At 38.4% G+C, this 16,002-nt stretch overlaps 1 protein-coding gene across 1 annotated transcript in view; it reads right to left on the bottom strand.

Moving 5' to 3' along the window:
* LOC112049444 (organic cation transporter protein) overlaps positions 1-13,883 on the bottom strand; it is a 38,178-nt gene extending 24,295 nt beyond the window's left edge. The window contains exon 1 of the mRNA XM_024087321.2: positions 13,463-13,883. Coding sequence (XP_023943089.1) covers positions 13,463-13,617 — 155 coding nt within the window. The 5' untranslated portion in view covers positions 13,618-13,883. The remainder of the gene's footprint in view (positions 1-13,462) is intronic.
* Between the last annotated feature and the right edge of the window lie 2,119 nt (positions 13,884-16,002).

The raw sequence follows: 16,002 nt of genomic DNA, 5'->3' as shown, positions 1-16,002 counted from the left end.
ACAAAAAAAATTAACCGACTTCAAAATGACAAAAATAAACTAATAAGTGAAAAATAACATCGCATGTGCTACATTCTGATCACTTTGAAGGTGCCAAGCCAGTGACGTTTTAATTAAAGCCGTTTCTGAAAGAATTTTAGAATTTCAGGGAAATTACCGAATAACCCATTTGAGACGATTCTCAAATGGGTTATTCGGTAATTCCCCTCAGCATAAAGCCAGAGTGAACTTAAGCGAACCTCCGTATCAAAACTAACGCAATCACTCCTGCTGGTAAGTAACCGCGTTTGACACCAACAGATTACCGACGCCATCGCTCACATCTGTTCTAGTGCCGACACTATCAATCATGAGCTCCGCGAGACGGATATTAATTGTATTACTTGTATGACGCGTTCCGTATAATTCAGTAAACATACACTGGAATTTTGGTAACACTTTACCGGTGTTTGACGAGTCACAAAACTTAAGTGACAATGGGCGGGGCACATAGTACTGATGGAGGTTGGGTTTCCAAAGTGCTGAAATGGCGACCCTGCACTAGAAAACGCAGTGTTGGTCGACCCCCCACCAGGTGGACTGACGTCATTAAGCGAGTCACAAGGAGTCTCTAGATGCAGACGGCTCAGGATCGTGATATTTGGAAGTCCCTACAAAAGGCCTATTTCCCATAGTAGTCGTCCATCGGCTGATATGATGATGTTGAACAATGAAGAACTGCATTTTTCAGGGTTCCGTATCAAATGGAACAAACAGAATCCCTATAAGATCACTTTCTTGTACGTCTGTCTGTCTATCTGTCAAGACCCTTTATCTCGGGAATATGTCAAGGTATCGACTTGAAGTTCAAACCATACACTGACGAACTTATAGACCTTTTACAGTCTCTTGAAACTGTTAAATCAAGCTTAAAAATATTATACGCATACAAAATCAAAGCAAGATTTGGAATTGCTTATTGTAATCGAACTTTAAAAAGAAGTTATCCAAAAAAGCCCAAACCTCACGCAGCTGCTATTTAATTATTAAAAAAAAATACTTTGTTTAAAATAAGAATGTCGATACGCTGTAAGTTCTGTAAACATGCAAGCGTTGCTATTTTTTTTTTGTATTAGCAGCATATGCAAAGCGGATCACGCGATCTTAAAATTAGAAATGAAGCTGGTTAAAACTAGGGCAAGGTAGTTTATATTTTGACGCTGTGTTTGAAGCATTGTATTGGGAACGTAATAGTATCACGATAATCTATATCGGATGATTGTAAAGTAGTTCCTAGCGCCTTTTAATCTTGTTACCTTATAGTAGATGATCCGAATTGAAAACGTCCTTCACCCATCTGTTTATTGGATGTGTGCAGGTACAAATGTACACAACTGAAAAGTTGGTGGTGCATGCCCCGGACCGGATTCGAACCCACGCCCTCCGGAATCGGAGGCGGAGGTCATATCCACTGGGCTATTACGCCTCTCTTACTATATACATTGGGCATAATGAGAAAGCTCCTTTACTGGAAGATCGTCCATTTCTTAGAAACTATTTATCAAATTGACGAAGGTAAATCATTATAAATCCTCACGTGGATTACGGTCGTATTAGCCGCGCGGACAGATCTGGGCTTACACGGGCTTTGTCAGGTTCGGATTCCAACGTTGGGGACAGTTGTGTATTCAACCGGTGAAAAGAAAGAAAATTCGTTTCATATAAAAACTTTGAGAACTTTTTATGCTAAAACTTTTTTATTTTTACAAGTTAGCCCTTGACTACAATCGTTGATGGTAAGTGATGATGCAATCTAAGATGGAAGCGGGCTAACTTGTTAGGAAGAGGATGAAAATCCACACCACTTTCGGTTTCTACACGACATCGTAACAGAACGCTAAATCGCTTGGCGGTACGTCTTTGTTGGTAGGGTGGTAACTAACCACGGCCGAAGCCTCCCACCAGCCAGACCTGGGCAAATTAAGAAAACCTCAATAGGCCTAGCTGGGGATCGAACCCAGGACAATCATCATGTAAATCCACCGCGCATACCACTGCGCCACGGAGGCCATAAAAAACAACATCCTAACAAGTTAGCCCGCTTCCATCTTAGATTGCGTCATCACTTACCATCAAGTGAGATTATAGTCAAGGGCTAACTTATAAAGAATAAAAAAAAACTTAGCATCCTGAAAATGATTACAAGCATTTGAGAAATATGGGTATTTAGAAATCGCAGACAGACTCTTCAATTTAATTTATTTTAAATTTAATTTATTTGTAGGTAATTTAATGATAACGTTCCGTCCAGTTTCCAAGTAACATCTTCACTTTCCATTCACTTCGTTCACTCACCGTAATTCGTATTGGTTTTCCAACAGAGCTGCACCAAAAGAAAACGTCAGCGAAAAAGGGGAAAACAAAATGACACTTTCACGGAAATAACATTTGACGGAAATCTGAAACAGGATTTGCAAACTCAAACCTTGCCCCGTGATCCGAATTATGATCGGCCCGGCGATAGGTGACGGGGAATCGATTCGTGTCCTCACGCCAATCGTGCTGGGCTTGAATTTATCGTCGGGCTGGATTTCGCACTATTGTGATTGGGCAGCCAGAAATATGCAAGCGAGTGGATTAGATGTATTGGGTGTTTCCGGCTTTGCTTGGACTTACGTTTATACAATGCCTTATGAATATACAATGCCTTAAAACAATTTTCATATGAATTTAATTAAAATAAAATTAATAGTTCTACAGTTATTGGACAGGATTTAGCTTTAATACGAATTGATTTCAAACCCCAATTCTCTTTTGGATTATTGTCTTAACCACTCTTAAAAGTGGGTATGCTCAAACCTTGCCTCGTGATACAAATAATAATCGTCTGAGCGATAGGTGACGGCGGTGAATTGTATCCTCACGCCAATCGTGCTGGGCTTGAATTTATCGTCGGGCTGGATTTCGCACTATTGTGATTGGGCAGGAAATATGGAAGCGAGTGGATTAGATGTACAGAGAAGCTTGGGCTTAGGAATTCACTTCCTCGTATGTTTAAACAATGTAAACTAATATTATATATAAAGAGTTAAGGTATCTTATGAACAACACTTTCACTAAGCGCTATATCAGTGAATAAAATAGCCGGCAAAAAATACACTGCTTACCCAGAGAACGCAGTGCGCTGTATTAGCGAAGGAATTTTCAATTTTATTTAATTTATACATACCTACTTACCCTAGTTAAAAAGCTTGTGCACACCACTGCTAGCAACGTTATAGTACGATAATCGGCTCGACTGTAAACTAAGGCAATGCTACACATGACATGCAAATTGATTCGTCACCTATCGCTCGGACCGATCATAATTTGATACAAGACGCGAGGCCGAGGGTTCACAAATTGTATACAATTTTCACGAATGTTTATATCGACACGGTCATTGAAATGTCAGCTGTATTTTCTTTTATCCTTTTGAATACGAACGACAAATGTAAATACGTACGTATAGTCATGATACGGATTCATATTCAAACTCGTTTTATTCAAATTGACCACTTCTCTTGAACCTCTTTTATGGTACTAGAAGCCCACTTTCATCTAAGAGTGCATCGTCACTTAACATCAAAAGAGATCTTTAGATCGAAGTCAAGAGCTAACTTGTTAGTAAAATAGACCACTAGACATAGAAAGTGTTTTTAGGAATAGATACGATACTAGTTCAACTTCAAACGGTAAGTTTAGACCTTTTATTTTTGTGTTTTGCCCAGTAGATATCACCCCTGCCTTTGATTCGGAGGCCGTAGGATCGAACCCGGCCCGTGTATGCACCTTTAACTTTTCACAACATTTGTCAGAACAACTTAATTAACAAATAAAACTGTTACCAAAATAAGACCCTAGAAAGGCAGAGAATGACCTTGAGTGAAGTCATGTGCACGTTGTGTGTAGGTTTAAAGGATCCTTTGACTGTTAACAAACACTCCCTTTTTCCACTCAAGTAACTTCCCCCTGCCTATCCCAAGTAACACATAAAGAATTACACAACAAGAGATGTGGAAGGCTCGAACGCCACGACTGAAGCCGTCCGTACCGCAAGTCGTTGCAACGCGGCGATAACATGCATTTTGAAGAAATTAAATATCACTTGTCTCAAACCGTGAAGGAAAAACATCGTGAGGTAACCTGCATATCTGAGAATTTTTTCAATTCTCTACTTTTGTGAAGTCTGCCAATCCGCATTAGGCCAGCGTGGTGGATTAAGGCCTAACTCCTCTTATTTTGAGCTACCATATTCGGCTCACTGCTGAGCTCAAGTCTCCTCTCAGAGTGAGAGGGGTAAGGCCAATAGTCCACCACGTTGGCCCAATGCGGATTGGCAGACTTCACACACGCAGAGAATTAAGAAAATTCTCAGGTATGCAGGTTTCCTCAAGATGTTTTCCATCACCGTTGGAGACACGTGATTAAGCACACAACTGAAAAGTCGGAGGTGCATGCCCCGAACCAGATTCAAACCCACACCCTCCGGAATCGGAGGCTGAGGTCATATCCACTGGTGATGGCAGTCTAATAAGGCTATACGTATAATTGCTAGTCATGAAAAAAAAATACCACAAATTTGTCACAGTTTCGGAAACCGAATCCAATTTCGCAGTGAAATATGCGCGGGGCGTGCGTAAGTCACTGCGCGCCATAAATCTGGGGCCGGTCACATCGGTGTACGTACGCAAATCGATTCAGTGGCACCTTTTGATCAACCAAACGTAACTCGATTTACTACGAGCTACCTGTATTTTGACTACTGCCTTAGATTTTTTTTTTATTCTTTACAAGTTAGCCCTTGACTACTATCTCATCTGATGGTAAGTGATGATGCAGTCTAAGATGGAAGCGGGCTAACTTGTTAGGAGGAGGATGAAAATCCACACCCCTTTCGGTTTCTACACGGCATCGTACCGGAACGCTACATCGCTTGGCGTTACGTCTTTGCCGGTAGGGTGGTAACTAGCCACGGCCGAAGCCTCCCACCAGCCAGACCTGGACTAATTAAGAAAATTTCAATCTGCCCAGCCGGGGATCGAACCTAGGACCTCCGTTTTGTAAATCCACCGCGCATACCACTGCACCACGGAGGCCGTCAAAATCCGAGCCTCTGCTTCCTTCCTATAGCTCTCGCCTTTGGCTCGAGCTGCAATTTCGCCTCGGTTGTAATTTTCAACTTACCTCACTTATATCATAATGTACTATTATATATCTTTCAGACACAAATACCAGATACACGCGAAAAACACAAATCTTCTTGCAGTCGCGTAAAAATGTATATTGCAGCTAGTATTATTCGTCGTCATCAACCCATATTCGGCTCACTGCTGAGCTCGAGTCTCCTCTCATAATGAGAGGGGTTAGGCCAATAGTCCACCACGCTGGCCCAATGCGGATTGGCAGACTTCACACACGCAGAGAATTAAGATAATTCTCTGGTATGCAGGTTTCCTCACGATGTTTTTCCTTCACCGATTGAGACACGTGATATTTAATTTCTTAAAATGCACACAACTGAAAAGTTGGAGGTGCATGCCCCGGACCGGATTCGAACCCGGAATCGGAAGCAGAGGTCATATCCACTGGGCTATCACGGCTCTCATTATTACGAGCAGGCATTTTGTTTTGCTCCAACAGTTACGTTTGGTGTTCGTACAATAACAATCATAATATTATTAGTGAATTCATCACTCACCGCCTCTGCCGATGCGGTGCTACAATCAATCTCCTACTGCTGAGTGCTGACTGATATTAATTACATTAACTCTTACCGGTTTCATCTTAGATTCTAATAACAACTGAAACGTAATCAATATTGGGTGTGTGTTGTGAATTATTTCTTTGTACTTTGTGGCAATAGCCAAAATAGGATAATTTTAGCCAATTCAGAAGTGGATTACAAAAATAAGAAAACCAATCATTCACATGACACTCATGACACTTGTCAGGACAACTTAATTAACAAATCAAACTGTAACCAAAGTAAGGTCCTAGAACGGCAGAGAATGACCTTGAGTGGAGTCACGCACTTGTGAACGTTCTGTGTAGGGTTAAAGATGTCTCTGACAGCTAACCAACACTCCCCTTATCCACTAAAGCCACTCTCCCTGCCTATCCTAAGCAACCCATAAAGAATTACACAACAACTAATGTGGACCTACCACGCTACCACTCTCTAAATCCCTACTCTTTAAGAAACAAGTTGCACCAATTAGCGTCGGCACGAGTCAACACGTGATCGAGCGACGTCATATCCGTCCCAGACTACTATTTCCAACAATAAATATAAAGATTTTTATAATAATTGTGAGTCTGAATGTTCAACGTACGAGTACAAATAGTTAACATGATACAAAATTGTAATTGAATTGAGCATTTGTAAATCACGATTTAAAATAAAAGTAACACTAAACTAAAAGTGAAATATTAAAAAAGAACGCCATATTTGTTTCACACAAAAAATATACAATTTCATCATTATTTTTCACTATGAATTTATACATGGTAGTCCGATTATGGCCTACGCAGACTGACGGGCAAGACGGCAGACTTTTAAAATCAGATGAATTTTATGTTTATCCAACCATCTTAAGGTAATTAGGTATTACAATATTCTACTCAATAGCTCAATACCTTAGTGGTTAACGGGCCGGACTCATCACCCGATACGTACCGTAGTACGTTCTCTGCCCGCTGGACTATTGTCGTATCCACTCCTCGTTATCTATCTACCCATATTCGGCTCACTGCTGAGCTCAGGTCTCCCTGGGAATGAGGGGTTAGGTTAATAGGTCCACGCTGACCCAATGCGGATTGGCAGACTTCACACATGCATAAAGGCAAGAAAGTTCTCTGGTATGCAGGTGTCCTCACTTGATATATAATTTCTTAAAATGCACACAACTCAAAAGTTAGAGGTGTATGTCCCGGAGCGAATTCAAACCCACACTCTCTAGAATCGAAGGCAGAAGTCATATCCACTGGACTATCACGACTCTGTACCTACTCCTAACACAGTCTTTTCCAAGGAGGATGCGGAAAAATATAGGTTACTTTAAGACGCGTGATATTTAATTTCTTAAAATGTACACAACTGAAAAGTTGGAGGTGGATGCCCCGGACCAGATCCGAACCCTCCGAAATCAGAGCCAGAGGTCATATTATCCACTGGGCTATCACGGCTCTCGTCCTCGTGATTATTCACTGTGTACTTATCTGAATAAGCTCTTTTGATTAGCGAATGCACTTCACGCGTCTTTATTTTTATCATCGTCCGCCAGTATGCGTTGGCTATTATTGGACACGTGTCTTTAAACAGATAGCTGTGATTCATTTTGAGTGCATATTTCGTATACAAATCAAATCGTCTAACTGTTATTTTAAATTTAACTATTCAGATCACGTACATTTCATTTTTAGCCACGCTAGTGGAATATAAATTTTGTCAGTCTATCTGATTTTGTGTACAACTTAGATAGTAATAGATACTATTATTATAAATGATTTGACCAGTTTACGTCTAATAATTCCCGTGGGAATATCAAAATTCAATAAAATTTAATATTAATTTATTTAAATTGGGCTTAGTTTACAAGCACTTTTGAAACGTCAAGTTATGTCATAATTTAATTTAATGGTGGTAATTATAGTCAAAAACTAATTAAAGTTACGAGGGTTCCAAAAGTGCTGACCCAATGCAGATTAATAGACTTCACACACGTTGAAAATTCTCAGGTATGTAGGTTTCCTCACGATTTGTTTTCTTCACCGTTTGAGACACGTGATATTTAATTGGAGGTGGATTCCCCAGACCGGATTCGAACCTACACCCTCTGAATTGAAGGCAGAGGTCATATCCACTGGGCTATCACGGCTCTGATGTCGAAAATAGTTGTTGTAGATGTAGAAAATAGTTCTATTAAAAAAGCAGAAGGAAACCAATGAAAATTGCAAAGAAGCAAATATGTGTCCGTTGCAGCTATTTATCAAATTGACGAAGGTTAATCATTAGACACCCATGCGAGTATTACATTTAGAGAAAGCCTCCCTATTAGCCTTGTAGACAGATTCAGGCTCAAGGAGGCTTTGTCGAGACCCTTCTATTATATCGGGGGGAAACACATTTATACGTGTCAACGGACGACATGGATGTTTCTTCTGTACACTTCTGTTTGTTGCTTTATATCTATAGTTAATGTTATAAAGCTGAAGAATTTGTTTGATTAAATGCGCTAATCTCAGGAACTACTGGTCCGATTTGAAAAATTCTTTCAGTGTTATATAGCCCATTTATTGAGGAAGGCTATAGGCTATATTTTATTGCCGTATTCCTTCGGGAACGGGAACCACTGGGTAAAACCGCGCGACGTAAGCTAGTTGCTTTATATTTTGAATGTTCTTCTGTAAAACCTATTTCATTTGAGTTGTTTTATCTAATAGGTCAAATCATGGAAGCTAAATTAGATCCAATTCGTAACTTTCGATTGGATTAATCTAGTAATTTCGTATTTTTGGTGACTAAAGGCTGGCCAAAAAGTAAAAAAAATCCTTGTACACTAAGAATGTATCAATTTTGAAAGTTGGTATTGAGTGGATAAATTGCAATAAGAGTTTATCTACCTAGATATAGTAATAATCCCTTGGAAGCACCTTCTTCATTCCAGTTTTGCACCGCGAAGTATTCATGGAATGCTCTTTCAGCTTCCGTTTTCCTTACAAAGCCAGCACTTTATGGGACAAATTTCTTGCATGCCCTGCGAAGTGGTAAGTACTCTATAGGTGAAGGATTTTCACTTACCATCCTTTACCTGGTGAATCAACTCAACCATAAAAAACAATCTCCTACGTCGGGTATTATTCATTAATTAATCGACAATTCAGTAGAAACTTTCGTAGTTCAATAGGTACTCAGTATAATCGGCGAACGCGTACGAATGTGTGTAATCCCCTTTAATTGGGGGATTTCTGGGTTAAGCGTTAATAACGCCGAATCACGTCAAATAACGCGCACAGCGACAATGACAACGGCGGGCAAAGGCGTTAAATGGCGTCATTATAATAAGGCTTTCATTACAACTGTCAAATTATCGCCCATTTGCGTACTTTTATTCAGCTTTTGTGCAATTGGTGGCATTCACGTTCGCATCTGGTTTCAATATTAATTCGATTCGAATAATTGCTAATTAATTTATTTATCACAAAATTAACAGGCTTTTCTGCATTAACTTAAAGTCATTCATCTATCATATCAAGTTAAGGTAAAAATGAAATTTAAGGTAAGGTGAAGAAGAAAAAAGTTTGTGAATTACAATAAACAAAATAATTGTGGGAACACGTCTTTTACAATCTCTTATAATTGATGATAATGATAATAATTGATGGTCACTTAAACTTGTCTATAGACATAATGAATTAACTTTTGCCAAATCAATAATCCATCAAAATCCAAAAACCCACCAAGCAAAATCTTCCAATAGAGCATAATAAAGACGCTTGAAAAGATTTTTATGATGTTCCTCTAAACAACATTGATACGACAATTTTATGAGTTTATATCTAAAAATTAGGTAAATTACATTACTCTGTATCACGACCCGTACATATAATCTCGGAATTGTATGGCAGATGACAGTTGAGGCGCTACTGAATGCAAATATATGTAAATAGATGCAACGGGCGTCGCAAATGCCGCTTGTGATACAGCGATGCATATACGTGAGGGTCCTTGCAAGATTTCATCCTTTGTTATGTATACAGCTTCATTTTCTAAGGACATATTGTCTATGTTGCCATTGATCCGAGAGCTATTGTGTTTGCTTGCGCAGCAGTCGAATTTCGGCTGTTATTCATTTTGAACAATGAATAATAATAAACTATTGGCATGAATAATCAAGACATAGTACTAAGAACCGACTGACGTTTGATTCCCAAGAAGCTAGAATGACGGCCACAGACCTCAGAGAAACGTTTTTAGATGAAGCCTACGTCCAGTAATCTTTTTTTTAATTTTTTTTATTGGATGATCATTGGCTGATAATGATGACGTTAATTAAAAAAATACAAAAATCAGAGACTAAACTAGACAGTTCGTTACTAAATGTGCGCAATTACAGATTTTAATTTGATCGCAATCTTTTCGTCGCGCGGCGAAGAAACTCATAGTGCGCGCCTGGCCTTAATCCTTCTGAGATGTTGACTCTACAAAGAATTTCCATTTTTGACCGACTTCCAAAAAAGAGGTATGTATGATTTTTTGTGGGATATTACCGTCTTTGTGGACCGGACCGATTATGAATTTTTTTTTTCAAAGGTAGTTCCATTTTTTTCATGTCAGGATCTGATGATGGCGAAATCCTGGAGAAATCGAGGGGAACTTTCCAAAACTGTAGAGGATACTCTAGTGCGTATGTTAATTTTTTAATTATGTATTTTTAACCAATACAATTTGATGATGATGGAGCTGAAACAATGGAACTCATCAACGATTTACAGCATTTAACTTTGGTTTGGACTTGATTAATTTCCGTCGATGAGAACTTTCTTGGCACTGCCTTCAAACTGATCAGAAGGTAGCACATACGTTGTTATTTTTCGATTTTTATTTAGTAGGTAAGGTTTATTTTTTGTTGGAAGTTGGTTGAATTTTTTGAAAACCTTATGGAAACTCGATGTAAACATTCATTTACACAAATCAGTGTAATATTATATTAGGAAAATAACAATTAATCATTATCATCATCATCATATCAGCCGATGGACGTCCACTGCAGGACATAGGCCTTTTGTAGGGACTTCCAAACATCACGATACTGAGCCACCTGCATCCAGCGAATGATGTCGTCAGTCCACCTGGTGGGGGGTCGACCAACACTGCGCTTACTAGTGCAGGGTCGTCATTCCAGCACCCAACGTCCATCGGCTCTTCGAACTATGTGCCACAAATCACAATTAATGATTAATGATATTAGTATGAAACTATAGACTAATAACATTAAATTTCAACGTGTGAGGCTGTAATGGGTAGATTGCATGATATTAAGCCAGGGGTTGACAACGTATATGTTATACGGAATCATATGATAATATATGCAGTCTCTTAGTATCGCTGCATGCAATATATTATTGAAATAGGTATTAGATCGTTTGCTCTCAAGATTTCCCTCTGCGAATAAGCTTTATTATACAAAGGAATGTTGATTAGACGACTGCTTGTCTTGAAGCTAGATTTTCATTACGAATAAGAAATATTAAATTCAAAACGACTCACTACAGTCTTAATAATAATAATAATAATAATAATAATAATCGTTTATTCTCTATAAAACCGTAACATAATAGGTAAAAATAGCTTAACACTATAATTAATGGATGAGTAACAGGTATCTAAACTAAGAAAGAACTTGTATTATAGACACCTGTGCTCTTCCCTGCTTAGATGTAACAATCTTATGTCACGTACAAAACATAGCAGCGTGTGTGTGTGTGTGTGTGTGTGCGTGTGTGTGTCTGCTTGTATGCTATAAATAAGAAAAAATTATTACTACCATACTTACTACCGTAACCATTTTGAAAACCATCATGATATCTGTTCATCTTATTTAAGGGCGTTAGTACCTCAGTCATCATCATTGACAACAATGTTCGGCTCACTGCTGAACTCGAGTCTCCTCTCGGAACTAGTCCACCACGCTGGCCCAATGTGGATTGGCAGACTTCACACACGCACACAAGAAAATTCTCTGAGCAGGTTACCTCACGAGGTTTTTCCTTCACCGTTTGAGACACGGCCAGTGATAGCCTAGTGGATATGACCTCTGTCTCCGATTCCGGAGGGTGTAGGTTTGAATCCGGTTCGAGGCATGCACTCCAGCTTTTCAGTTGTGTGCATTTTAGAAATTAAATATCACGTGTCTCAAACGGTGAAGGAAAATCATCGTGAGATTTTCTTTAGGAATAAGATTTATTAAATTCAAAACGCCTTAATACAGGGCCAGGGGTCCCATAACTATTTCCAAAACCATCAAAAACGTCGGCCTCATCATGACATAATGACGGCCTCCGTGGCGCAGTGCTATGCGCGGTGGATTTATAACACGGATATTCAAGGTTCGATCCCCGGCTGGGCCGATGGAGGTTTTCTTAATTGGTCCAGATCTACCTGGTGAAACACTTCGACCGTGGCTTGTTACCACCTTACCTACAAAGACGTATCGCCAAGCGATTTACCGTTCCACTACAATGTCGTGTTGAAACCGAAAGGTGTGTGGATTTTCATCCTACTCCTAACAAGTTAGGCCGCTTTCATCTTAGATTGTATCATCACTCGCCATCAGGTGAGATTGTCGTCAAGGGATGTGGCTCAAACGAAGCATGAAATCTACGTAGCAAGCAACTAACAACGTAGGATAGTCATTTGGGACACTCGATGCACTTATTTGCATGCATTTGCATATGAGGCATATGTTAGTTGGAACGATGATATTTCATATCATATCTGTAAATTGACTATCCTATCTAAATATAAACGTGAAAATGGGAGTCAAATTCAATATCACAAATTATTATGTGTGCCGTTATCGATTTTGCTAACAAAAGAAATGATATCTAAGTAAGTACCTAATTCTATAGTGTAAAAAATAGTAGTCTGAGACGGATATGACTTCAGGTCAGGCTTGTTTCCGCAAAGAGTGGGGAGTTAGAGAGGGGTAATGATCTGTTAGCGGGAACGACTTTTGATATAAGCACGTACAGTCGGCTTCAGTGTGGTCGTGGTGTTCGACCCGTCCACACTTCTTGTTGTGTGTGTTGTGTGGTTCTTTATGGGTTGCTCGGGATAGGCGGCAGGTGATTTCAGTGGAAAAAGGGAGTGTTTGTTGACAATCAAAGGATCCTCTAACCCTACACACAACGTTCACAAGTGCGTGACTCCACTCAAGGTCACTCTCTGCCATTCTAGTGTCCACACACAATTTGTAATCCATTTAACAGTGCAAGCAATATGTTTTCGAATTGGCTGTACATTTTATGATTTTTTTTGTGTTATTTCCTTGGAAAACCTCCGTAGAGTTTTATGTTAAGAAAAATTAAATTCACGCGGAGAATAATAATGTAAATTAATAAAGCGTACCTATTCAACAACATTTTTTACAAATCAATGAAACCTGTTTCTTACATCCTATCGCTTTTAAGAAAGCGTTGAAAAGCTCACGCATGCGTATTCTATGTACACAACTTTACTGGCATAACCTCAAAACTTTGAAAGCACGACGTAATTATTATTTAACTACTTACAAATTATTACTTTTTTACCGTTTTTACAACAATAAAAAATAGAACTATACTTAGAGAAATATTTGATACCAACTTGCACAGAAATTGGAATGAAGAAACATTCATGGCCTATGTAAATTGATAAAATAAATAATAACGCATAACATACCTGTAATTTATATCCGATGCCTCAAACACGAACGCCGAACCATACATTCCCGCCAAATATACGGGAAATAATAATAACGCATAGTTCACAATATTATACTTTCCGAAATAACCTAACTCCTGTAACACCGCGTCCAAACCAACATCTTTACTCATTTTTAAATGTTTTTAAAACGATTTTAACACATTTTTTTCATCACAACACGTTTTACTAAACTATTATTATATTTAGTTTACACACGCGCTTATTTTACACACTAGAATCGCACTTTGGTTGTTATTTGACGTTTTTACACGCATGCGTGTTGGTGAGTTATGAATATGACGTTTGCATGTAATTTTCGCGTAAATTAAAATCGCTTTCGTTTAAAAATCGACGAGCGTTCCCTACAACCGCAAAGGGGCAACAGCTGGCGACACTGACAATATCTCGAATTTTAAAAATAGTAGAAAGTCCCGCTAAAATCGTACGATCGTAGTTATGGTCATGTGTGATAGGGACAGACGCTTTTTGTTATGTAATGATACGTGAGAGTGAGCGATATGGATATATTGTGGTGGGTACGTGTACAAACAACTGTTAATCTGTTTAAATAGTGCGAGGAGTATTTATCGCATGTGGTGCCATGCATCATTATAAACGCGTTTTTAAATTTAATTCAAGTGCAAAGGTTAAAATGTGATTTGTTTTACTTATCGCACTAATGTTATAAAGGCAAAAGTTTGTGTGTGTGTGTGTATGTTTGTTCCCCTTTGCGTTGCGGCTACTGAAGCTACCTATTTGGCAGAAATTTGGAATGGAAATAGACTTTTTCATAGGCTTCTTTTCATTACAGAAAAATCTTTTAATGTAGAACTATAGAGTCCAAACCTATAATAAAACTACCTATGTTTTTTTTTGTTCTAAAGTGTTTTTCATAAAGCATGGGTACGGTGACAGTTGCCTTATGACCTTCATAATACGTACCATAATCGTGAATCGCGGCAAACTTTCAAGATTGAAACGAACTATCACCGTACCCATGCTATCTGAAAAACACTATAATAATATTCATAAATATGATATTTCGTAAATATGGGTGTCTACACTCTGCACTGTAGAATTAGGTATGTACCTACATTGTGTATGAAACATGAAGCCTAGGTAATAGAGCAAGGAGATTGTTAGCAGTTATTATGATACGGGTAGGGTAACCATGCTCTTAATATACACAAATTGGTACCTTCCAAAAAATTTACCTGTACATTGTAGAGACTAGTAAATTCTTTTATGTTATTTGCAATGGTTAGGATTGACACCTGGGCTTACACGAGTTGTATATGTCATAAGACTTAGGTATTCATCAGAAGACCTTCTACAGGCCCTGCTGAATTCACTAACTTGGTCTTTAATAACAACCTATTAAAATAAACATCAAATCAACTGTGAATTATCATTAACCTACTATATGATATCCACGAAGTGTTGTCAGTAGGCACCGGATGACATTTTGTTACGTATAATCTCAATATCGTGTCAACAACGCACGTCAAAGTTAGGGTATTTGTCTGCTGGGTTTGTCATCCTGCTAATAAATAATAATAAACGCGAAAGTTTGTATGGACAACTACTACTATGGAATCGAATCGGAATTGGCTAAAATTTGGAATGAAAATGGATTTTACTCTGGATTTATACATAGGCTACTTTTATCCCGAAAAATCCATGGTTTCCCGACATTTGCGAAAATTAATGATTTTGATTTTAAGAATGTTTGTTACTCTTTCACGTCTCGACTACTAAACCGAATCCATTCCATTCAATCCATTGGTATTGAGATATATAATAGCATGGATTAACACATAAGCTCCTTTTTATCCTGGAAAAATCTATGGTTCCTGAGGGATTTGTGAAAAACTTAATTCCACGAGGACGAAGCCGCAGGCGTTCGCTAGTTATTTATAAAGCAGTCTGATGTTTGTTAATAGTATTAACATATACGTCAAAGTTAGTGAATTAGCCTGCTGTGTTTGACATTATTTATGAAACAGTTTGATGTTTGTTATTATTAATTTTCGGGAAATTCTATTCACGTGGTCACCCTACATGTGCATTTACGTGCGGAAGTGTGTCGGTAATCTTTCAATTTAGTTACCTTACCTAGAGACGTAGACTTGCGCTTCCGAAATGTGCAAGGATGTCATGTGATCTTGAATACCTGTTTTGTAGATTCCAATCGTATTAAAAACTAGCGAACGCCCGCGATTTATGATATATGCACAAATTTTTAAAACTCTAACTCTAAAAATTAAGGACTTTCCATACAAACTTTCATCCTCTATTTTATTCCCTTAGGGGTAAAATTTAGCAAAATCCTTTCTTAGTTAGGCCTGACTAACGATTTTATACTATTTGATATATATTATTCTTAGTTCTCTCGTCTGTGAAGCCTAATTTCCCGTATATTGTTAGAAACGGACTTAAAGAAAGGTGTCTAATTGTCATAATTTCACTTAGAAAGTTAATTAAAGAAATAATACTTAAATATTGTCTGTAATGTC

This window comes from Bicyclus anynana, chromosome 17 (assembly GCF_947172395.1).
Source record: "Bicyclus anynana chromosome 17, ilBicAnyn1.1, whole genome shotgun sequence".
Classification (NCBI taxonomy): Eukaryota; Metazoa; Arthropoda; class Insecta; order Lepidoptera; family Nymphalidae; genus Bicyclus; species Bicyclus anynana.
The sequence above is the reverse complement of the archived record's forward strand: the minus strand, read 5'-3'. Positions and strand labels throughout refer to the sequence as shown.